The 26,757-nt window shown below is 36.6% G+C and overlaps 1 protein-coding gene across 6 annotated transcripts in view; it reads left to right on the forward strand.

Moving 5' to 3' along the window:
- LOC117411349 (DNA (cytosine-5)-methyltransferase 3A-like) overlaps positions 1–26,757 on the forward strand; it is a 228,168-nt gene that overhangs the window by 62,930 nt on the left and 138,481 nt on the right. Inside the window, exon 2 of one of the 6 annotated variants that reach the window (XM_059025746.1) lies at positions 21,357–21,391. The exons of 4 other annotated variants lie outside the window; for them this stretch is intronic. Coding sequence is in view for 1 of the 2 variants with exons in the window: in XM_059025747.1 (XP_058881730.1) it covers positions 17,979–17,981 (3 nt within the window). In the remaining variant the exon portion in view is untranslated. Of the gene's footprint in view, positions 1–17,819; positions 17,982–21,356; positions 21,392–26,757 lie in introns of those variants that run through there. One more of the 6 variants, XM_059025747.1, reaches the window with a different exon arrangement.

Genomic DNA, 26,757 nt, shown 5'->3' on the forward strand with positions numbered 1-26,757 from the left:
GCCGCCATTGTTCAAAACAGCTTTGTCTCTTTAGCTCACTGCTGTCGACGACGTACTTTCACACAGCACAGTTTGCCCCTGTTGGGTATGAGATACAAAACTATACTGAGTTGTGCCTAAGGTATAGCTAGGCATCAGTGGAAACACCCTCCAGCTACACCTTCACAAGACCGTCCAGTTCAGCTATACCTGGGGAGAGGCAGTGGAAACGAGGCATAAATCAGGTGTCGATCAAGGTTTTCAAACAATCTCTTTGTAACTGGTTTTCATGGAAATCATACAGTTCAGTCCAATATAATGAATTACAATTTACACAGTACTGATCTAACAGGCAAGGACATGAAACACTTAAACAAACAGGTTTATGAAAAGGCTGTCAATTAGGTTTTCATATAAATATACAAGATGGCAGCCGCCTCACCTTTCCTGCCTTTAATTCATTCCAGCATTCATTCAGTTGACCGACAGAGGCTGTGAGTTACAATGCTGTAATGTATCTGCTGTAAATATTATGGCAGTACCATAGACTTTATGCAACATCTCTTAAGCCAAATAACCAGTTATTGTGTCCTTTCTGAATGAACGCGGATTACAAGTCTGTTCAGTGACTGGGCAAGGGTATGCTTTATGCACAACATTCCAAGAAATTACCTTTCATGTTTTGTTTTGTTTTTCATTTTAGCGTGGCCATATGGAAGGTCAAAGTCCACTTGCATAAAGCCACCAGCTATCAGTATTCATTTGCAATGGAAATGTTTCTCTCTGCAGCTGGTAGCTGGTAGCAATCGTCTACCTCAGCAGTTAATTATGAGGTAACCTCCACCTATTTCCCTGATAAAGGTCATTGCAAATAGAAGTAAAATAGATAGTATCAATCTTATTCAAACAATAGTTAGCCAGGTAGCAAGGAAGTGCATTTCTTTTTTTAAGATATGGAATATTTACTGCAAATAAAATTTAACAAACATTTTCTTTATCATGTGACAAATGATGGTTGATTAGTTTGCCTTGCACTGTTTGCAAATGTGTCTGTTTGGTGCGTAATTTATACAACAAAAACAAACAGACTTGTCCAGAAAAAATAAGCGAATTAAGCTGCTGCTTTCAAAAAATGCCTTTAAAAAACTTTCTAATGGGTTAAAGAAATTATTTATGCAAGATAGCTTAGCAGGAAGGTGATTAAACAAGGTCACACAGCAATTCAGTGGCTAGCTTGATCTGCTCCAATATACTTACTTACACTTTATGTCATTCTAATTTTAAAAGGACAGTACAGTTTTAAATATGTTAAGAAATGATTTGTTGTAAGTGTTCCCCCAATATCTGGTTATTTCACTGCGTTTCATGGTCTAAAAATAGGTGTTGCATTTAATATTGTACTATGCAACATACTATTTCTTAAAGTTATTACATTCAAAATGTATTATTTCCTCTAGAACAGTGGTTCCTAACAGTTTTCATTGTAGGGGCCACCTTGGTGTTCTGAATTTTTTCCATACTTGCCACACATTTATTCACAACAGCATTTTGAAATGCATTTTTATGTGTATATGTGTAAGTACCTGTAGAAAGTAACATATTTATATAACGTATATATCCATGGGCTTGAATCTTCGCTACCACAGTTCATCAAGCAATGTTGTCATTTTGCGTATTGAATGTTCCTGATGCCATAGTTCAGTATTTTTTTGTTTAAAGTGGTTTTGTTTTTCACATTCTGAATGCTTTGTGATAAATGGCATCTCAATTGTGCAGGTTTAAAGGTGTTGTTTGACAAAACCTCCTGGCAAATGATGCCCTGGGGCTTTGGGTAGTCCTCTGATCCATTACATGTAAATACCAGTGCCTGTCTCCGCAACCATTACCTTGTGTAGCAAATCTGTCCATTTCTAATGCAAATTATTGAAAAACTGAGTTGCCAACTTCGCTTGATGTACATATAAAAAAAAAAAAACACACTGGAATACGAACACAAGGTGGGTGGGAAGCAGTTAAAAAATGATTGGCGAGTGTACAGGATATTACTTATCACTTCTGGTGGGCTGTGATGTGTAAATTAAATGAGATTGGTGGCACACAGTTGATAGGATTTATAGCATTTTGTTTCAAATATGACAGCACCAAGAACAGACTGTACACATTATTTCCAGAAATATGTTTGCTTTTGGCATATTGTCTTGCGAGATATTAAGCCTGACTGAATAAACCTGTATGATAACATGGAGCTGAAATCGATCATTCACACTACGGTATAGTCAAGCAACAGATGTAGCCTTTTTGTTTCATATTAAATTCTGTTACTATATGCAGCTCCTCTCCAAAAACTTATATGGAAATAATAGGGATATTCCTATATCCCTGACAACAATGTAGCACATATTTAAAATTTTTGAAAATGAAAAGTACTAAAACTGTGGTTTTAATGTTTGTTTGTTTGTTTGTTTGTTTGTTTTAATTTAGTCATTCCAACTGTGTTAGGAATATTGAATGCAGTGAACTACTTTATGTGGAGCAAAAAGTCTGGGACAGCCAGATTATCTTTTTCTTTTTTTTTTTTCCTGAACAGTGAAAACAAGTAGTAGAATGAGCACAGATTAGAAAGATGTGGATTTACATGAATGCTAGATGTAGATTGTTTTAAATAATACTGCCTAAAAAAAATAAGTCTGCCTTCATAATGTGTAACAGTCAGTGGCGTAGCTAGGGGGGTGGTTTTAGCGGTTAGAACCCCCTGCCCCCCGAAATTAATTATTTGGTGCCTGCCTGAGCACATTTCAAAAAAGCGCTGTCATTTTTACACCAAACTCCTTTGATTGGACAATGAGTGTGCATGTACTGTTATTATGGCCTGGGGGGGATGGGCGAAAATGCAAAACATAATTGGTGACTCTTAAAAAAAATGAATGCTAATGCTTTTAACGGTGCATTTGAAGATATGTATGGAAATACAGTGATTTGTCGCATATCCGACTGCGGTGCGACCAGAGGAAGGGCGGATATGTAAAAAGTTGGATGAATGAATTTTTTTTTTTTAATTTAGAGTGACCAATTATTATTTTAATTTATTTTCCCCCAATTTGGAATGTCAAGCCCCACGCAGCACAGACGTTCTGAGGGTGTGTGAGCGTCCTCCGATCTCACAAGCCTAAAGCTAGAATCGCTTTTACAGTGAACAAACCAGAGCAGAGGTGGGCGGACTACTGATCCCAGAGAAAAGAGGTCAACCCTGCCTCTTATCTAATTTGAACGTGCTCGGTGTCTGGGCAGTAAGGTTCGCTGTTGCACGATGAGGAGAAGCAATCCTTGCCGTTTTCCCATCCCCCACCCCGGGAGCGTCAGAGCCAATGTGACGGCCCCCTCGGGGTCCCCAGCCTGGATGTGAACTCGCGCTGTAACTATAGTATATACTATTGTGTGAACTGTAGTACTATACTGTAGTAAATACAACAGATGTACAACAGTGTGTACTTTAGTATATATTGTAGAGTTTCTGATAGAGATAGAATTTAAAATTAAACACAGAACAAAACATTTTTAATAACAAAGCACATTTATCACATGTTTATTTCATAAATTAACAAGGTAACACAAAAACATTAAAATTACAGTATATCACAAATATATATTTAATCAATTAACAAACTAACACAATAATAATAATTATATTACAAAAAAAACATTAATTAGTTAAATAATTGCAATTCATGATTGATAATTTATCTCGGATTCCTCTCACAGTTTGCAGTTGTTTTTCTTACAATTTTCTTACAATTATTTAATTTCTGAATATTGTTGACGTATTGTAGCTGAAAGTTAAATAAGATATAACATTTTAGCATGATTGTATACAGTGGCGAAAAATAATTGATCAATACGTTTGTGTGTTAATCATTTTCTAATATTGAGAAATCAGTGAGAATGTATGGATATGATGATGCGTGTATTTGTTTTTAAAGCATTTTAATGTCATTATGAAAATAAATAATTTGCAAAATACAACCGACAAGCGGAAAGGCATGCAATGGTCTATAAGTGAATACGCTGTGTGAATGGCGTCTAATTGTAAAAGATGTGACATCACGTGCTGTCTGAGCTAGAAGAATGGCAGTACAAGAGAAAATTCATCTCAGAAATCAAATGTTTATTTATCTACAGAAAAGTATAATTCTTGATTGATCTTGCTTTTTTTCTTTATTATTTAATAAAAATGAATCCATATAACTATATAGTTACATTTAGACAAATGTTTATCCAGAGTCTCTTGCAGTTCCACTTTTGGTAACAATGGTTTATACAGTTCATTACTTCCACTAAAATTGGATGATTTGGACCCTGTAACACTGTGCATCGCCATGTACTCCATAGTGTAGAGTCCAAGCAGGAGGACATTTGTTCATTTCTGTGCATTGTTTTTAGCACAACGGGCAAAGAGTTCTTACTTTATAAACTATAAAAGTTAAAAAAAAAATGTGCATTTCACTTCCGATGTCAAGGACATGGCATAAATGACTTAAAATGGGTAGATAATGATAAGTATGAAAGAATAAAATGTAATAAATGGATAAATAAGCTCAACACTATTATGCCAGGGAGACTAAATATAAAATAATGAATTAAATGAGCACAAATAAATACACATTTAAAAGGAATAAATAAAAAAAAGTAAATGAATGAATAAATAAATAAATACAGTCTGTTCTAAGTTGTGTGTGCTGATGCACTGGGAAGGACAAATTATGGCTGATCCTATTATATTTACTGTATGAAAATACAGTACGATGCTGTAGGTTAAATGTAATTTTTATTAATAGATCTGTAACGATGCAGGTAAAGATGGTGTCACAACCTGTAGAACAGAATATTAGATTTGAATTTAAACAATAAATAGTTATAATGCTATAGAAAACCTATAAATATACCTCCACTGTTTTGGATTCAAACACATGCTCCCTTGATAAAGATACGTAAAGCATATTGAAATGCTGGGAAGCTAGTTTTTCTGTGGTAATTATTATTATTATTAGTTTATTTAGCAGACACCAAGGCGACTTACAGAGACTAGGGTGTGTGAACTATGCATCAGCTGCAGAGTCACTTACAACTACATCTCACCCCAAAGACAGAGCACAAGGAGGTTAAGTGACTTGCTCAGGGTCACACAATGAGTCAGTGGCTGAGGTGGGACCTCCTGGTTACAAGCCTGTTTCTTTAACCACTGGACCACACAGCCTCACCACTAGACCACACAGAAATAAAAAAGTAGTATAATGTCGATATTGCCAATGTTACTTCATGTTTCTTTACTACTGGTATGGCATTATAAATTAAAGTAAAACCTTATAACACATTTCAGGATATTTTTTCTTTTATGATCGTATTGTATCAATATCATTTTTATTGCAAAGTTTTATTTCTCCCGTACACAAAACTACCTGAATGAGTCCGGGTAGACTGAAGGACAGATGGCAAAAAAAAAAAATCCCTGTCACATTACTGTACCTCTGGATGTGATTGTTTTTTAATTAGGGCACTGAAGAGCTGGATATTGTCATGGACATCACTTTGGTTGTTGTTCGGATACATAGTGTCTCAGGACCCAGCTGAGTAGCACGGCTCAGAAGCCCTGTCAGTGTTCCGACAACATCAGGAATCACTAAAATCATAACAGTTGTGAAATTATACTATTTGTAACGTAATTACAACGCCTCCCTTGCCTAGATTCGCATAATTACTTTTGATATCTTGCTTCATTGTTAAAATCTGATATCCTATTAAACATGGCTTAATTTTACAAAATGAGACAGAGAAAAAGTCATGCACCTTTTAAAACTCAGATTGCTTCCTGGAAACGCTTGTTTTCCTGTAGAAGATTTGCATTTTCTGCTTAGTTTCTTTTAATACAGGGCCCTTCATATGTTATTTTTGTGCAGAGACAGATGCATTTGTTCCTTTGAAATTATCTGAAAACTTTATTCCGTAAATTTCTTTATGTCCGTCACGTTAGGGCAGTCAAATCAGTGTCAATAAAGCTATATATATATATATATATATATATATATATATATATATATATATATATATATATATACAGTACTGTGCAAAAGTTTTAGGCAGGTGTGAAAAAATGCTGTAAAGTAAGAATGCTTTCAAAAATAGACATGTTAATAGATTATATTTATCAATTAACTAAATGCAAAGTGAGTGAACAGAAGAAAAATCTAAATCAAATCCATATTTGGTGTGACCACCCTTTGCCTTCAAAACAGCATCAATTCTTCTAGGTACACTTGCACAAAGTCAGGGATTTGGTAGGCATATAGTCAGGTGTATGATTAAACAATTATACCAAACAGGTGCTAATGATCATCAATTCAATATGTAGGTTGAAACACAATCATTAACTGAAACAGAAACAGCTGTGTAGGAGGAATAAAACTGGGTGAGGAACAGCCAAACTCAGCTAACAAGGTGAGGTTGCTGAAGACAGTTTACTGTCAAAAGTCATACACCATGGCAAGACTGAGCACAGCAACAAGACACAAGGTAGTTATACTGCATCAGCAAGGTCTCTCCCAGGCAGAAATTTCAAGGCAGACAGGGGTTTCCAGATGTGCTGTCCAAGCTCTTTTGAAGAAGCACAAAGAAACAGGCAACGTTGAGGACCGTAGACGCAGTGGTCGGCCAAGGAAACTTACTGCAACAGATGAAAGACACATCATGCTTACTTCCCTTCGCAATCGGAAGATGTCCAGCAGTGCCATCAGCTCAGAATTGGCAGAAAACAGTGGGACCCTGGTACACCCATCTACTGTCCGGAGAAGTCTGGTCAGAAGTGGCCTTCATGGAAGACTTGCGGCCAAAAAGCCATACCTCCGACGTGGAAACAAGGCCAAGCGACTCAACTATGCACGAAAACACAGGAACTGGGGTGCAGAAAAATGGCAGCAGGTGCTCTGGACTGATGGGTCAAAATTTGAAATATTTGGCTGTAGCAGAAGGCAGTTTGTTCGCCGAAGGGCTGGAGAGCGGTACACGAATGAGTGTCTGCAGGCAACAGTGAAGCATGGTGGAGGTTCCTTGCAAGTTTGGGGCTGCATTTCTGCAAATGGAGTTGGGGATTAATGGTCTGAGAAGTACAGGCAGATACTTATCCATCATGCAATACCATCAGGGAGGCATCTGATTGGCCCCAAATTTATTCTGCAGCATGACAACGACCCCAAACATACAGCGAAAGTCATTAAGAACTATCTTCAGCGTAAAGAAGAACAAGGAGTCCTGGAAGTGATGGTATGGCCCCCACAGAGTCCTGATCTCAACATCATCGAGTCTGTCTGGGATTACATGAAGAGAGAGAAGCAACTGAGGCTGCCTAAATCCACAGAAGAACTGTGGTTAGTTCTCCAAGATGTTTGGGCCAACCTACCTGCCGAGTTCCTTTAAAAACTGTGCAAGTGTACCTAGAAGAATTGATGCTGTTTTGAAGGCAAAGGGTGGTCACACCAAATATTGATTTGATGTAGATTTTTCTTCTGTTCACTCACTTTGCATTTTGTTAATTGATAAATATCAACTATTAACATGTCTATTATTGAAAGCATTCTTACTTTACAGCATTTTTTCACACCTGCCTAAAACTTTTGCACAGTACTGTATATACAGGAGAGACTATACAATAAAGGAATTATATCAAAAGAATTTAAAAAATACATGCAGCCACATAATGCAAGAACAGGCCTAGCAAGAGGAAATCCTAAAATGCACAAAGAAAATCACCCTATGCGAATGATAGTCAGTACAATTGATAATCCAACACACATAATAGCTGAAATAGCAGAAAAACAATTTAGGTTGCACGTTGAGAAATTACCAAGCTATGTTAAGGATACAACACAATTTTTAAAAAGACTTCAATCAATAAAACACAACCTTCCAGAGAATACAATTTTATTTTGCATGGATGTAAAATCCTTGTACCCAAGTGTCCCTCGTAAAGAAACTTTAGAAGCTTGTCAAAAAGCACTAGATAATAGACTAGATAAATCAATACCTACAGCAGAGGTACTGAACATGATCAACATAGTTTTAGAAAACAGTTATTTTACATTTGTTGATAAGAATTACAAACAAAATGATGGTACAGCAATAGGATCTAAATTAGGAATGCATTTTGCCAGTACATACATGGGGAAATGGGAAGAACAATTACTTAGAAAATCGGAAAGAGAACCTTTAGAATACATTCGGTTTGTAGATGATATTTTTGGGGTTTGGACACATGGAGAAGAGTCGCTTTTCCAGTTTCATAAAATGGCAAATGAAATACACAGTAATATTAAGGTGGACCTTCGATGGACAAGGAAAGAAATAGAATTTTTAGATACCATAGTAAAACTTGAAGAAGGTTCAGTTGAGACTGACCTCTTCTGTAAACCTAGTGACATGCACCAGTATTTACACATGTCCTCTGCACATCCGATACACACTAAAAGGGCAATCCCAAAGGGTCTAGGAATAAGAATACGAAGAATATGCTCTAAAGAAAGTGACTATGCAAAACAAAGAAATGTATTAAAAACAAATCTTAAAAAAAGAGGATACAAAGAAAGAATTATAGAGACGGAGTTAAGAAAAGTGGATAAACTAAAAAGAGATGATCTACTAGATTATAAAAATAGAGATAAAAAGGTCAAAAGAGTCCCATTAGTAATGACTTACTCTAAACTTTTGCCCAATATTTCTAAGATAGTTTGGAAACACTTGCGGATTCTACATAATTCAGAAAAATTAAAAAAAGTATTTCTTAAGGCCCCAGTTGTAGCATTCAAAAGAGAAGCTAATTTAGGTGATTTTAGTTCACAGTAAACATAAAAGAATAATTGACAAAATAGGTTCTACGAACATGTGCACCAGTAAATGTAAAGTGTGTAAATACATAGACAAAAATAAAAATATAATGAAACATAAGAACACCACATATCCACTAAAAACTAATACCTACTGTAAAAATAGCAATGTCGTTTATGGAATATCCTGTGAAAAATGTGATGAAATCAAATATGTTGGAGAGACTGGAACTACTTTATATAAAAGAATTCAGAACCACCTTTCATTAATTAGAAATAAAAAAAAGAGTGAACCAATAGTACAGCACTTCAGCAGTCAGGGACATGACATAAATGACGTAAAGTTTGTAGTATCAGAACAGCTCAAATTAGACAATGCGACATATAGAAGAATAAAAGAAAGTAAATGGATAAATAGACTGAACACGATTATGCCAGTGGGACTCAACAGAAAAGAATGAACTAATTAACTTCAATAATTAACTTCAATAAATATATAACATTTAAATAAATAAACAAAATTCATTCAAAAGTTGTGCATGCTGAGGCGCTGGTGGAGGCCAAATCTAGACTGATCCTCAGAGCCAGCATTGCATAATAAAAATATAAGTTTATATAAAGTAGTGTTAATTAGAATTAATACAGATTCAAAGATAGAAGTAAAAATGATGTCACAATATATAGAACACCATTACATCATGTAAGAATAAATCATGGATTTGAATGTAAACAATAACAAATAGTTGTCATGCCGTCAAAAACCTATAAATACCTCCAATGTTTTGATTCAAACACAGGCTCCCTTGAGAAAGATATGTACAACCTATCGAAACGTTGGGCAGCTGACTCTTTTAGCTAAAATATATATATATATATATATTGTAAATGAACTCACCCACTCGGGTTCGTTGCCCCTTTAAGAATACGACCCAACACACGAGAAATGGAGTTTTTAAGCGCTGACGCGCTAATTTTTAATAAAACCAAAAATAAACAAAACACAAACAAACACCTAACTCCCACTGGAGCGCTAACTAAACAGGATTTTCCCTTGCTACCTTGCAGGACGGCTAAGCCGTTTACCTGCCACCAAACACAAACGCTAACACAGCACTTACTTTTTCTCACTGCTCGGAAGCAGAGCACCTCTCTTCTGCTTCCTTCTACTCAGCAGCCCTGTGCAGACAAGCTGCACCTCTTACATACCCTGGTGCGGGTGATAATTAATCAATAAATAAATTAACAAAACAATAAAACAATTAAACAAAATGTGCACTTCTTTCGCAGGGAGGTATTAACCCCCTCCCTGCTGTCTCTCACAACCCTCTATCTCACAATATATATATATAAAAAAAAATAAAAAAAAAGAGTCACACATTGAGTCAGTGAGTGAGCCGGGATTTGAACCAGGGACCTCCTGGTTACAAGCCCTTTTCTTTAACCACGACCACACAGCCTCCTATGACTGCACAGGCGCCCAAACAAATATAACGATTATATCGAACTAATAAAGTTTACTGATGAGAAGTCTGGCACAATTTCGTGTTTTTATAAATATTACACTTGAGTGTAACATTACCGATAAAACTATTTAAAAAAAAAAAAAAAACTAGCTTTTCTCTAATTTTACTGAAGAGAACATTTTCCATAAAAAAATGTATCTTCAGTAAAATTACAGAACAACCACTGGCAACTTTCTTTTTTCTATTTATTTTTTTTACAGTGTGGCTTCATCCTGAATTTTAGCCAGAAAAATGTAGCGTCCAGTAACTCACGACCAATAAAGCTGGCGACAGCCTTATTTAACAAAAGGAGAAAAGCCAAAGGGAACAAGTTACCCACTTCGATTGGCCACTCACGTGAAAAACCAAAGCCCAATACTTTATTTCTTCAACGAGAAATAATACTATAGTTGCCACGCTAAATATTACGGCAAACAAAAGGCAATTCACTTACACTTATAATGGAAATTAAACTTATATAAATAATAAAAAAAATGATCACAATATTAATCAAACAGAATACCTTTATTAATACTATTTAAGTATAAAAAAGAACCTAAGAAGGGTGATATTATAAATAACTAGTTGCATACCTGAATGAGTCCGGGTAGACTGAAGGACGATGGTCAACCGATCAGTGAAGAACTGGGGAAGGTGACAGAGAGCGATGGTGAATAGCCGGGATGACTATCAGGAGAGTTCAGAAGTGCCTTCTCTATTGCTACCTCCGATAGACTGGACCATTTAATTTAAATCCTGCGATTCCTCTGAAGCAGAGCTCCTTGCCGAACATTCTACTGGGCTCGAGCTCAACTAGCTGCACGTGCAGGTGAGAGATGTTTCACGCCAACTCACATACCTAACCTAAATGTGAACTAACTATACAAAAGCTAAATGTACTCAGACGGTTATGCAAGTACATTAACAAAACTGGGGAGTCACAACATGGCACTATAACTTTTAGTAAATTAAATAGGTTTATGTTTTACCCTGTATATAACTGTGCATTATAACATGCATTATAACATGAACATGAAATAATGTCAGCTAGCAAGTATTTTTTTTTCATTGTTTTGTATTTAAGGTATGGCTAAAGTTATACAGTACACACTTTAGTACACTACACGGTATTATAGTATGTATAGTACTGTATAGACTGTAGTGACATAATATAGTACACCAGAAGATACAACAGTACATACTATAGTACTTCAGTGTACTGTAGTATTTATTGTAGTCTGTACATATGTAAATACTGTAGTACATACTAATAGTACATCTCAAGGTACTATGGTATTTATTGTAGTACAGTAGTCTCCTCGTATAGGAACACCTCCTAAGAGAACACTTCACCTAAGGGAACACCCTTGTGGTGAAACGGATTTTCCCCATTGTAAATGCTCCGGCTAAAGGAACAGGAACTTCGTTTAAAAGAACACCTTCTTGGCACCAATAGGCATTCATTCACAATGGATACAGTACTGTTTTGTAAAAAAAGGTCATCACGAGAGTGTCTTGAGGGACACTTTTGGTTTATTAAATCTTTCCAGAACCGCCGTCATATCATTGAATTATTTTGTATTCTGATTTCCACGAGTTCACCTCATCACTACAAAATGGCATTGTGGCAATGTGCCCCGTCCCTGTGTGCATTTGTGTGTATGTTGCGTGTGTAAATGTTGGTGTATAGTCATTGGTACACAGGATATAAACGGGTCTGTGTTTCACGTGTATTTAAAAAGTGTATATTTGTATTTAGGCACGGGATTGCACATCACGCACGTGCATTTAAAATATAATGTGTGGCACGGGGTTGCACGTAATGAATTCACGTGCTGGGATTCAAGTGAATAATTAATTAGTAATTGAATCCCAGCACAAACAGTATAAATAGACGCACGTTTCTTGCACTAAGGGTTGGGTGTTCGGAAGAGGAGAACGGGTGAGAGAGCGAGGAGTAAAAGTAAAGTAAATAGAAAGATCGTAAATATAAGTGTTTGTTCTCACCGTGTTTGTTTGTCTGTCCGTGCACCGTTTGTTTAGTGTTAGTCCGTTTTTGTATGTCTGTTTATTTTGGCGCAAGTGCCGTGTCCTGTTTTTGTGCTATTTACAACCCTTTTATTTGTTAAATAAACGCTGAGTGCAGCCATTGCACTCGGCTCATCATCACCACCGTCTCTGTCTGTGTATTCCTCTCTGGTCTGACGCCACCCACTCTGGCCGTCTTTGTGACAGGCATTTAAACAAACAGTGAAATGCGCCGCTGTTTCTCTTGCTACACAAAGTTGGAAATTGTTCGAGCTCTTGAAAAAAAACCCGAATCAGACACAAGTCTCTGAGCAATTTGATGTTTCCTGTTCTGGTGAGTTGAACAGGAATTCACCATTCTGTTAAATAATGTGCATGTCTTGTATATTATTGCAGCTGCATTTTGTAACATGTGTAGGGGTGCTGTGTTAATTTAGTCTGACAGTTAGTTTATTAACGTTAAGATAACCCTAAGTAACAGCCATTATTTTTGCCTCTGCCATGATTATGTTTGACGTGTTATTTTGCTTAACATTAGTTTGTCTGTTACTTTATTATTATAGTTTATTAACATACACTTGCCTATTGTTTTGCTTTTACTTATTCAGGTCATTTCATGTTGATGCACGTGTGTCATGACAAGTAATACATATTTATTAATTCATATTGTGTCTGGTGGCTAGCTCTGTCTTAGGCTATAAGAGCATTTTGCTTGCTTCCCGAGGGGTGTTCTCTTAGCCGGACACTACTGTACTCTATACTGTAGTACGTCTCAAGATACTATAGTAGGTGCTATAAAATTCTATAGAATACTACAGTAAGTACTATAGTATTCTATAGATTTTTTTTTATGTGGGCATCTGCATATAAAATTGACGTACTGCATTGACTTGGTAATTGGTGCTAGTTTAGGGCCCACTGTTTGAATCTAGCCTGGCACTATAATGATTTTGACATTTTATTATTTACAAGAGACCAATACATTTACATACAGTGTTATGCTAATGTATCCCCTACTGGACAAATACATGAATCATTTTAAACTGCTTTCAATAGGCTGTTGTACACAAGAGTAATGTTATCTATTTAACATGGGGTTTATGTCCTGTTTAACATGGGGTTTATGTCAGTTGTTGACAGTTGTTGTCCCATGGACCAAAGGTGATATTAACTTGTTCAGTTTGTCTGGTGCTTTCAACAGCAGCAACAAATGTCTTTCTAGAACAAAATCAGAAAAGCATAACAATACCACTGAATTTCAAGGTAAGGTTTACTAAATGAATGCATTAGCTTTTATTTCAAAGTATGACCAAATCAGAACCCAAGGTTGCAGCTGATTGCTGATGATACTCTAGACAGCAATCACAGTCTGACATTCTTACTGCAGTCAGCCATGCTAGCAGTCATTTCATCTCAGTGACAGCCAGCAGCAACCTAGCACTCACCTAATTACCTAATAGAGAAAGCAAGCTTGACAAAGCATTTTGTAGAAGAAGCACTGTATTGTGCTGGCATGACCGTATTTTTAGTGGTTTATTTTAGCCAAGAATGCTCTGAATCTCACAAATCTGAATGAAAACACTGATTTTTCTTTTGGTCTAAGTCTGGTACTCAAGCATGTCTAGTTACTGTTTGTGCAAATCTCCGACATTTTAAGGTGTTGGTCCTAGTGACCTGAAGAGCTACGTGGTGGTGTGTACTAAGATTGTGAATAGTTTCTTTGTGCCATTAAATCCTACTGCTTTACTGTATCGGATCCCTGGTTGATAGAGTAACAATGTGGCAGCAATAATGATACCTGTTCTGCCAGTAGTGTGACAAGAGAAGGTAACAAAATAACCTTCTCCTGTTATCTGATATATTATCAGTGTTTGTAATAAAGTAATCACTGAACAAGAAGAATAGGAGACAGGAGTCGATGAACAGAGAGACTGTGTCCTCCCAGTTTGGCTCAGATTTGTTTAAGACTGTATTGCTGTTTGATTGCTGGTTTATTACAGGGCAATGGTCTGCATTGGTGGAAAAAGACAGGGCTGTGTATAGAGTAAGCATGCTAGTAAATGCATACTGTAAGATTGCAGCCTGTATAGGTGTTGCCTCTGAAGGGTTTTTAATAATGTATATCCATCTCTGGCATTCTTGGTAAACTTACATTTTTCAAGGGAAACATTTAGTTTATTTATTTTTTACTTTTAATGCACTGTTACTGTTGGTGTTTTTTTTATGAAAATTAATACTTCATTCAACTCACTCAATAAGCTGTTTCTGGCAAGAATTACAGAATCATTCAGGGGATGTGCTGTATTAGGCTATGCAATGAAATGAGCTTGAGTATCATCTTTATGTTCCAGGGTATTCCCATTCATTCTGAGCTTTTAAATATTAAGTACATGCACTGTTTTATAAAAGGCACAGAATCATTCTGCCGGCAAGCCAAAATGTTATCTACATATTAAAAGCATTATTCAGATTGAATACAATTTAAACATGTATACAGTATATTATACTGGAAAAATGCACCCAATAAACTTACCAAACAAGAAAAAAAATATATTATTTAGGGGGTTGTAAGTAGCCAGGTGGCTGGGCAGAATCTGTCATCACATAGGCTAGCCTAATTTGCATAGGTAGTTGAAAACATATACTATAACAAGTTAAACAAATAAGCCTTCCATTTAAAAGGTCCACAGGTTGAGGCCATAGAGAATGAGAACTTTTTCTACAAGACAAAACCCTGATACATTTTATAATGGAGTGTGTGCATTCTAGTCATGACATCTTTATTGGTTCGTTGCCCCGCTCCAAGTATAAGGTATGCTTAGTTATACATTGTGGGAAACATTAAACATAAACCAGCTCCCCCCCTCTTTTTTAAATTGTTTCTTTTGTCTGTAGTGCTTAATTATTGTATCATAATTTATTACTACAGGACTTGGCCCGGCTAGGCTCTATTGTGTGGGCTGTTTGACTGCAACCCAAGCACTGCTCATTTATTGACACATATGTTTCAACAAAGTAATCCATTCCTGTAATCTGCTTTTTTTTTATGAATACGAAGCATTATTTTTTTTGACATCTTATTGACAACCTCAGACTCTTTAGGACTTCCAGCTGACGGTCAGTGGCAAGTTCTGATCAGTCTTTGCAGTTAAAAAATAAGAACAGCTTTCACCTTTCAAACTGGGGGAGCTTTCACTTGAAAGTGATGAGCTTCAACGTGGAAATACGTGCAGACATTTTACCCTTCTTAGTCAAGCTAAAAAAAATAATCACAGGCTGTTGATAAAAATGTACAACTCATTCTTCACCTTATAAAAGGTGTTACCATAGTAAAATGGTCTGTTTACATTCTGGCCAATCGTTTTTGCATTCAGAATCGGAAATTGGAAAACCAGAAAAGGGTTTTTTTAATTTCGGTTTTTCATAAAAACAAAAATCGACCCGTTTTTCATTTTCCAATTTCTGAGTTTAAAATAGAAAAACTGATTCAGGCTTGTTTTCCCATTTTTCATATTGGTTTTTGCAACAAAATATTCAAAATTGAATAATCTGTAATACAAAATAAATAATAGACCATTTAAAAAAAAAGTACTAAGGTGTGCTCTACTCGTATCGAATGTGTCCCGGTGTTAGGACGTTTTCTGCATCAATACATTGATGTCTATATCTATGGATGCACCCCCCAAGTGAAACAAAGCACCCGTGAAAGGGGAGCTCTAAACATACGTGCGCGCCCTGGACAAATGTGCTATGATAATATAATCCAGTTAAGTTTATAAAGTTAATTTATAAAGCCGGATATAAATATTAAGAACCGTACCTGGATCTTTTTTTCCCCCTTATGTGAAGGCTTATTATTTTTAGTATTATTATAATGCACTGTACCTGAGTGATACAAGGATGATTATTATATTAACTTAACGTAGACCTGCGGCCTTATTGTAATGCAGTACTTTGTAACAATTTATAAAATTAATTAATAAATAATGTTGGTAAACAGACAGTACACTTCCACGATAATAAGCACAGGCACGAAATTATTGCATTGTCATAACAGCGGGACACAGAGAGCTGGCCGTGTATGACCTTTTTTTTAAAGGTCTTGAAGGGGGTAAATAATTTTGAAGATATTAAATTTTGTGGAGTGTTTTCATGCTGCAGTGGGGGTTCTTTCATAACAGAATATGGTGAAGTTTCGCATTGTATCGCAGTTCCTTCTTTTGTAAGAGCTGCAAACCGCAGGGAGAGAGGAAATGTTAGCATCTTAGAGCTTGCCATAGGATCACTAAAGGGGGCTGGCACGCTCGGTTGAATAGGTCTGTCCCTCTTCCGATATGTTATTATATCTATCATTGTTTAAGTGTGTACCTGTTAGAGAAGCATTAACAGATTTTCTGTGAAGTGTTGTCTCTCCAGATATCTGCTTGAATAAAGACTACCTTCTTTATCACAGACTCTTGGAGATTGATTTCATTTTTCATCCCTACAGTCTATTATTTATTTTCGTATTACAGATTATTCCATTTCGAATATTTTGTTGCAAAAAGCAGTATGAAAAATGGGAAAAAAAGCCTGAATTTTAAACTCAGAAATTAGAAACTGAAAAACGAGTCGTTTTCTGGTTTTCCGATTTCTGATTCTGAATGCAAAAACGTTTGCCTGGAATGTACACGGACCGTACACGGACCTAAAACATGCAGTAATGCATGGTGAAAGCATAGTAAAGCACAGGCAAGTAGGGTAAATCACAGATACGTCTAAATCACTGCACATTTAGCTTTGTCTTTCTCTTAAATACAAGGGACCATATTTTCAAAGCAGATAAAATTGCACATTCATGTTACAAAATGAATTATATAGCCTACTTTGTTGTTTTGTTCTAGTTTTGTAATATTAACAGTTTTCTTCCTTTCAAAAATATGAGTTAATTGAAGACTACTGGCTCAGTTTAGAATCTGAGCTATTATTAGAACAAAGGACTTCCATCTAGGCCTTATTTTAGCATACGATTTCAGTTTAAGGAAATGGTGGACGGCTTCAGGAGCCGTGCTTTAACAAGGACACAGAGTGTAAGACCCACGTTTACTGCACAGCAGTGTCTGTTTGTATTGCTGGGTAGGGTATATGTCCATAACATATGTGCTCAATTGTGTGGGAAAGAATATCCATGTTAACTCCACTCCCCAGGGTGCTAAAGCACAGAGTCACAGAGTAGGCATCATACAGAGAAGGTCTTCTAGGCACTGCAGACACCACACTGGACTGTCTTTTGTGTCTTTTTTTTAACGTTTTAACTAGGTTGCACAAATTGCAGGCCCATGCTTCCTACCTAGAGTTTGAATGGAAACAGGATGTGCAACTTGTTTCTCTTTTGTGGTGGAAGACTGTGTAAGTTTAAATACACAGGAAGTGCAGCAAGGTCATATTAGTGTGACAAGAGAGACCGAGAGACACAGTGAAAGAGAGGGGAGAGAGAGGCAGAGAAAAAAGAGAGAGAGAGAGAGAGAGAGAGACACGCACACGGCAGGTCGCGTGCAAATCACGTGTAGGCTTATCCAAACTATTAAACCAGCGGAGAACGGTTCTGGAAACTGTCCCTATCATGGTAGGTTAAGCGTGAAGCTTTTTTTTTAATCTGATTTACTTCTTTTGAAGAAATAGTACAGTAGTTTTCCACTATACCCTCCAGTAGGCCCTTTTATGAATCCTAATACATTCAAGATGCCAGCTGTGAGTTAAGTTTTTTGCCGACAAGCGGTCTGATTTGGGCGTTTTGTGAGCATACAGTATTTTCTAGCAGTTTGAATATTGTGTTAGGACTTCAGTACCAATGCGGTCTATAGATTATTGTAGCTATAGTTTTTAAGTATTAGTGTCTATTGTAGACCAACTGTAGTGGTCTAAGATTAAGCATTAAATAATGACCCTTTATTTTTAAGATTATAATAGATTATAAAAAGATTATAAAAGATTATAAAAGATGATTTTGGCAGTAATATACAGAAGTCAAATGTCTTGGTAAATTTGATTGTAGCTTATGTGAGCAGAGCTGGAAGCAGAGAGTTAAAAGTAGAAGTGTAGCCATGTCAAATCACACAGACAGTGATCTAGTATTGAACAAAATTCGGGACAACCTGAAAAAAATGAAGTAGCCTCCCTGCTCAGCTGTGCAATACTGCACCTCTGTCTTGTGTTGTGTCGAAGGTTGTTTGTGATTTACCCACTGTGCCACCTTTGTTGCTTGTCACAGAATCCTATGGGTTTGAACAAATATTTACATTTGAACTTTAAGTTAGTGGTTTTCTGCAAGTTTTACCAAGGGTGGGCTTCAGCAGGCTATGTGTAAGGACTAAGCTTACTGTATAAACAATGGCGCACACAGCAGTGTCTGTTTCTATTACTGAGTAGAGTATATGTCCAAGACCCCCTCTATTTCATTACTATAGGCCTGAGCTATACTATTGAACTAGTGTGGTGTATGAATGGGATTAGTACTAATTAAATTACAATAACTTCCATGACGTACGACGGAAAATGTGTGCATGTCTGTGGCTTTAAAGAAGGTGTGGTTCTGTATAATAAAATTGATTTAAAAAAACCTTTGTCAGCTCTTAATAACAGTGCTTAGAGTAACTGGCAGGGTAGCTCCTATAAGAGTGTGTTTTGGAGCTGAGCTAATTCCAAGGTCACTGAGTTTGTCAAACCAAGAAAATCCATACAATACAGAAAACCCTTTGTTGACACAGTGCAAAGCTTTGGCTGTGGCTGAGGATATTGAAACTGTCACCTGTTCATAAGGAATTTATTTTGTCTTGGATACAGCTTCAAATTACAGTCCCACCAGGCAGGATATTCGCAGTGGGTAATTGGTGGTTTTTATAATGCAGGAGAAATATCGAAAGAAAAGGACACTAAAAATATAAAACCAGAGATCAAGAGAACCTGCAGGCTGTGGCATTGGGGATCTTTTACTGCCTGAATCGAGTCTGTCAGAATCTGTGAGCTTTCCAGCTAAAGACTTAAAGGCTAACAGTGTGTGGTCCTTCCATCTCCCTCCCTCCCCCCTTTTCTCCCTCCCTCCCTCTGGATTTAGGTGGAAAAGCTCTAGTTCTGTTCTTTTACAAATGCCTGGGAGCTAGGAAAGTAAGAGAATTAGTGAACGCAGCTCCTGGTTTATTTTAGACACAGTCACACTCTTAGATCATATTAGAAGCAGCAGGTGGGCTTATGCATGCACTGTGCCTGTTCTTCTACTTATTTTTTTCTCTATTAACTTCTTGACAGCATCTAAAATAATGAAAGTTCGTAATTAGCCTCCATTAAGTACAGGGCAGGAATTTGTTGTTGTTCAGTCCTGCAGTCCTGTAGCATGCATTTTAACATTCTTTCAAACTGCCTCAGTATGAATTGAAGCCTGTAAATGTGCGAAAGAGGCAAGGATAGATTGGTGGCAATGTTTAGTTTTTTGGATGATGTTTCCAGACCATCTTAACAACATAGTCTTCTCTAAACCCTGTGTATGACATATGTTATATGTAGGGGTGTACTTAAATCGCGGTAAATGTACGTATTTTTCGCGGGTACGTTATGGAATAAAATTAGGATTTCGCAGACATTTCGTGGACCTGTTTAAACATTAACTAAACCTAAGTAGATAATATTTCAGAGCACTATAAAAGCCTATAAATAGTGGTACTTGCTTCCTTACTAAAACAGAGTGCTGTCATTTGTTAAAGGCAAGCATGCAACATCCCCCAGCAGTTGCTGCCGACATTCTCTGTCTCTGTTGTGTGAAGACTTGCCCATACATTGAGACTGCACGTCTGCATCCACTGTATTGGTTGGAAGTGTAAGGCAAAGCTTTGCCAAGTTATATGTGGTAATCGATTAGAAACAGTCCCAAAACTCCTATTCGGGTCTAAAATTCGAACTGTGTTTAACAAGTAAGCAGCAGGTTGTTTGAAGCGAGGTGGCTGATTTAACTTGGCTACAACTGACAGGTATACATTTTGTCTGTGCTGACTTTCAAGTTTGTTTTAAAGCTGTTATTTGTTTTATGTTCTGTTTAGCAGCCTCTGTAGTAGCCTTTTGTTTAATGTGTGATTCTGAAGTTAAATAGTGATCAATCATATTTTCTCCAAAGTCACATTACAAGATGTGCAAAACAATTTACCTCCATCTGCATGTAAAGTTTATTTGGGACATGTCCTGACACGATCCTCAGCCGAAGTATACTTTGCTTTTTTTTTGCTTTTTTTTTGCTTTGTCGTCCAAATAGTTTTCAATGTTGAAAACTATTTAGCAATTTAATCAAAATAACAATGCAACACTGACTTTGTCCCACCTCCTACTGTATAGTACTGGCCACAGAAAAGCCAGTACAGATGCACTGATAGGCTATTTAAAATGTTGTTGTCATGTGAACAGTAAAAAAGAAAGTTAAATGCTTTGGAGTACATTTTTTTTAAATATATCTACAGAATTAAGATACATATTTTGCGTCACTTGCGGTGTGCAGTAGTTCATTTAAATTAGGCTTCTTTTTTTTCTCTCCATACTAGTCTGGTATGCATTGGCCCCTAATGAGATGAATTTCGCAGTGATCCCTCAATTTCCTGATTTTCGCGAAATCCGCAAAATCGCTAATTAGGTAGACCCCTAGTTATATGTAACTTCCTTTGGACTTCACAAAATGATCAGCAATAGGGGTGATTTTATTGTTATTAAGAATATACAGTAATTAGCACACTAACTTACACAGAGTTCTGATTTTCTGGTTGGTGACCTGTACAATAGGATACTGCACTACCCTATATCAAATTCAGTGTTTTCAAAAATGACCAATTTCGTTTTTTCCCACTTTGTATCAGTTTATTGATCATTAAACATGGTATTTGAACATAAATATAACATTGATAGTTCAAAGTAGTATATTTATAAATATTACCACAATTTTTTTTTTCTTTTTTTTTTATTAAAGCCAAGATTTTCAGTCAGACTCCTGTTGCTGTAATAGTAAGTAAAGCATCTGAAGAAACTTACATGTCATAATGTTTATAAACATCACGTGGCTCATTGCTGGCATTAAAATAAGTGGGCAAACTTAATTATATTACAGCAGTTCAGAAAACAAATATCCAGCACTGTTGTGAGAGAATCATGTGTACAGTCTTCCACAGACACTGTAGTTCAGTGTACAAATAAAGGTATTTTGAAAATACCTGTTTAGCTTATTGCTGGCATTACAAAAACAATACAAATATTAAACAGTTTAGTAACAGTCCAGCAATGTCATGTGAGAGTAATCCTATGTACAGTATTCCATAAATGAAGTTTAGTGTTTTACTGGCATTACAATAACCAGAATAAAATATGAAACACTTTGATAAAAAGGCGTGTTGACTGATTTGTTGCTGCACAGGTTCACTGCTGTGTATCACCCATTGTAATTGAAATAGCGCCCCTTTTGTGTAGACACATAATGAATCCTCCCAATTGTTTCTTTGCTTATTCTGCCTTGTTATTTGCAAAATTTAACAAGAGGTGTGTCTCCAGACAGAATGTGTTTATGAAACAAACGGTGTGTAGTGTAGTGACTACATCCTTTACACAGTAAAGCCATCAATTTTTGTATAGCTAAAAAAAAATAGCTTTCAGCTTGTTTCTTTGTCAGATAATATAATTTAAGAAACGGTCATGGTTTAACATTGCAAATTATAGCTATAATAAATGCAGGTAGAGTGGAAAGAAATAAACTAAACAATAAGGAAATATGCAATTAATTTAGCTCACTTACTTCTGGAAAGCCCCACCTCGAGCACAGTACATTGGGTCTAAGTTTTTCATCATAGAAGAATGCAGTGCTTTGCCATTTTTTGTTGCCGCCTTTTTTGCTTTCTAGTTCTCTACATGTTTATGACTGGCAATATGATCTTCAATGGCATTGACTTGGACATGATCAATTGAATGACAGCAAAATGTGCAGAATAGTATCCTACTATCCTCATGTAGGTAATAACAAAATGTGTTTAGCTCTGTCTTTTGCTGAAACATTGCATTTTTTTCTTCATTGGTGCAGTCGCCATGTTGTTTCAGCAGAGATACGTGAGTGAAGTCACGTGATGAATGAACTCAACTTGGCTGGGTGCAGTGCAAAATAAATAAATAAATACATAAACACGGGAGAGTTGTTAGGAGAAAAACACAACAATGCAAAATTCCATTCCCAATACCTGAGTCCATGATTCTGTCCACGATCACAGAAAAACAGTAGCCCTACTACCTCTACTTTAACGTTTATAAGTAAAATGTTGAAATCCACATTAGATTGACTGGCAGCTCAATAGAAACTGAGAAGGAAGGTATTGCTCTGAGTTTTTTTTTTATCATCATTATTTAAAGACACTTCAGAACAATAGCATTTAAGAAAAGAAATTGGAAAAAATATAAAATAAACATTATGCATGTGTTGAGTTGAAGTTATTGCAAATAGAAGATGCAAACAGCGGACTGTCATAAATGAGCTCAAATACAAGTTGTTGGAGGCAGAGAAAATTGCCTTTGGGATCTTATTATATTTTTTTTAATATCAATTTAACCAAATCCCTGTGTGTGAAAACTGGATAACAGCAGGGATACTTTCTTTTTGGTATTTTTCTTCCATATGTTAAACAACCCATACATCTTTTACCAGCAGTGTACACTATACAGTTTAAAATAAAAAGTACTAAAATCCTGGGAGTGTTGTAGGTCTACAAAACGGTCTTCATGACACACTTTATTTTAAGTGATGATGTGTACTCCACTGGCAACAGATGTGGGTGACATGAAAAAAAGACTCCATGGAATAAGGAAGTGTCTTAATGTTTTGTATTCTATAACTAGTTATTTTACTTGAGTGGCTATTATTGTTTAGTGGCTTATATTATAAAGCCTGTAACAGCTATTTATACAGTATGTGTGAGGCATGGCACGTTTATACAGGAATGCATCTTGATTTTGAATGCAGAGGTCGCGTTGGCTTTTTTGATCATAGGTTCCTGAAACGCACATGTCCAAAATTGTATGTCCCATCCATAAGAATTTGCGTTTCAATATTAACCAGTTATTTGTACAAACGGCAAGCCTAACTAATAAAGGCTAATAATGTTATATACATATTAGCAGATGTGTTTATATTTCTAACCAAATAAACTTTCAAGATGCAAGAAAATTATTACAACACAAAACTGTAAAAAACACTCACCGAGCTCTCATGAGGGTCTGATCGTGGAATGTTTGCCACTGCATCCTGTATTTCTTAATTAGAAATGTTCTCTTGAGTCAACGAAGAAAATCCTATCTGATAGCTTTCACAAAATATCACAATTGTATTCTTAATGAGAAGAGTGTGTATAGAGCAGTTTAGCTGCGTCGTTTTTCTTTCTTAGCAACAGTGGCATATATAATAGGGGAAAAAACGTGAAAAAATGTGAGCAAAATCCTTTAAAAACACAGTCAAAAAGTACATCAATGTACTATGAATGTTCATTCTTTTAATATAAATTTAAAATAATAAAAAATAAAAAATGTTCCCCGTTTATAAATCTGAATTTGTGCCTTTCTGCAGTACCAGTGAAGATTTCAATTGCTCGTGTGAAGTTAAAATGTTCAATGTCAGGGCCCTCCAGCGAAAGAATCACCAAGTCTTCGCTGTGTGCTTCAGTTAAAGGCTTCTCTTTGAGTTGAGAATGCGATTTTGAACACTGAAACCATGTTCGATTTCCACTGTAGAGACGGGTATGACAAGGGCTATGTTTGAAAGTCTTGAAAACTCTGGGAAAATATCCGCATGGTCTGTTGCCAATGCCTGACAAGTAAGTATGAAGTTCAGTCCGCCATGGTTCTTCATTGTGAGTTTGAAGGGCAGAAATTAATTTCTTAGGTCATCAGCATCTGTAACCGGCGGTATGCCTTGGGTCACTGCACAAAAAACATGAATCAGATGTTCCAAAGCTTCTTTTCCATAGGCGCATAGTTCCCCACCATCAGTCAGAAATGCCATTGGGTTAAAAACAATGTCGAAAGCATTGATCGTGCCAGTGTCAGAAGGAGGAAACCTGTTCTCAAGGTTTGATCTGAGTTCTTGAATAAATTTCAGTCTCGTGGCTTTGTAGTTGTTTACATTTTGTCTGACCAGATAACTTAAATTCGTCTCCCTTGAAGTGCTGGTCTGTGATCTCTCGCTCAAAGCCTGCCTCTCTGTCACCGCTAGAGGTAAGAAAATCACCAAGCAAATCTAAAGCGTCTTTACTGACGGTTTGATCAGGCCAAGGTTTACATTCTCCAATTGAAAGACTTTATTGAGTCTGTCCATAATCAAGTAACATGTATGTGGTTGCTACAAAGATGTAGGTTGAGACTTGTTTATGCAAACCCTCCTCTGTCTCATTGGTCTGTGCATCTTCACAGAACTGCAGCACAAAACGGAACATGGCTCTTTTAAACTCCTGAAGTCTACTTCATCAAGAATTCGATTGAGTTCTTGGAGTCTTTCATAGCGGCAAGCAGAGTACTTGAAGTAGTTGAACAGAGTGTTGACTGTTTGCCTATACTGCTTAATTTTGATTACTATTGCAGCAGCCCCTGAAGAGGCGAGTGCTACACGATGTGCTGTACAATGCACAGATGTCATTTGGGGATTCAGTTTTAAACGAGCGCTAACCCCCGACACTCTCCCAGACAGCTGCTCCATCAGACCCAAAGCCAACAACTTTAGCTATTGGGATATTACGCTGTTGTAGAACACACATCATTTTATTGGTTATAGTTTCAGCAGTACCATCAAGCACGTCAAAAATTACCAATCAGCCGAGAAGCAGCTTTGCTGTCTTTCATGTAGCGTATATATAAAAAATCAAATTTCTTCTTAATATTTACATTGACTGTTTTGTCAACCAAAATTCCAACAAAAGGACTTGCACTTACTTCCTGGATAATTTCTTCCCTTACACACTCGGCTAAGGCGTGCTGCATGTGTGTCACAGTTGAGTGGTGTCTGTAAATCATCAAGTTTGAGGTTTGCATTTAAGCTGTGAAGTCGCGTTATAGAAGAGAACTTCTCATTTGATATTTCTTCTTGCGCCATCCAATAGACCGTCCGTACGGTAATCAGATGGGATTCTGAGCTCTGTTTTTTACCTGTTTGTGACTTAGCCGAAGATTCTTGAAAATCTGTATATCCGCATGTATATGCATTTTTCTGCACAGAAGCTTTTTCACAAACGTGGCAATACATTTTGCCATCTCGATAAAAAAGCCACGGGTATCTCTTCTCCCATTCAGAGTTATATGAACTGATTTTTCGCTTGCGTTTTTCTGCATTAATGCCTACTGCTTCGGTCACTGATGTACTCACACACTCTCCTGCATTAATGCCTACTGCTTTGGTCAGTGATGTACTCACACACTCTCCTGCATTAATGCCTACTGCTTTGGTCAGTGATGTACTCACACACTCTCCTGCATTAATGCCTACTGCTTTGGTCAGTGATGTACTCACACACTCTCCTGCATTAATGCGCCATTTTGACACACACTCACTAGTCTGACCGCCAAAAACATCTGAAAAGCAATACAGTACTCAGGCTTAATGCTGCCACCTTCAGGACTAGATTGTACTTGGTAAATGCTGTTTTAATTATTTTCCTTTTTTTAATTTAAAAAATGGATAGTGTGTTGGTATTTTCGTCTGCGTCCCCTGAAACGTAAGACAAAATATGTTTCCGTCCAGGATGCAACATTTTGCATTAACGCAACCTCTGTGAATGTATTAAAAAATAAATGTAAAAAAAGTGTATGCCTCAGGAACAGTTTGGTCTAAATATTATAATTGACGCTGATATAATATCAGTGTGATATCTTCTTGTAAGATTCTATTACTGTACAGTATGTTGGAGTGAAGCAGGCATTCTAGAGGGGTAACAGAAAACTGCGCCACCTTGAACAAGTTTATGTCAGCGATTACACATGCGGTTTCCCGGCTGCTTATTAATATAAAAACAAAAAGCAATGCAGTGATGCATTGCCACGGGTCATAGCCATATCTGATTTATACTCACTTCCATTCCCTCTATAGAAACAACAAGAGAAGGAAGAGTGTGGAAGCAGTTTGTTTTATTGATCCTTCCATTAATACACCAATAAAAAAAAAAGAAACAGCCTCGAGTTGACTGAGTATAAACAGCGGCAAGGCCTTGTTACAGTAAGTTACTGTTTTGAATGCCCAGTGGCCTTATTCTACTTTTGCAATACAAATGGGTGTTTTGAAGTTTTATCTCACGTTTATTTAGTCAGAGTGAGGTAAATTTCCATTTCAATTTAGTGTGGGCATTGAAAAATCA

Source organism: Acipenser ruthenus, chromosome 6 (genome assembly GCF_902713425.1).
Source record: "Acipenser ruthenus chromosome 6, fAciRut3.2 maternal haplotype, whole genome shotgun sequence".
Classification (NCBI taxonomy): domain Eukaryota; kingdom Metazoa; phylum Chordata; class Actinopteri; order Acipenseriformes; family Acipenseridae; genus Acipenser; species Acipenser ruthenus.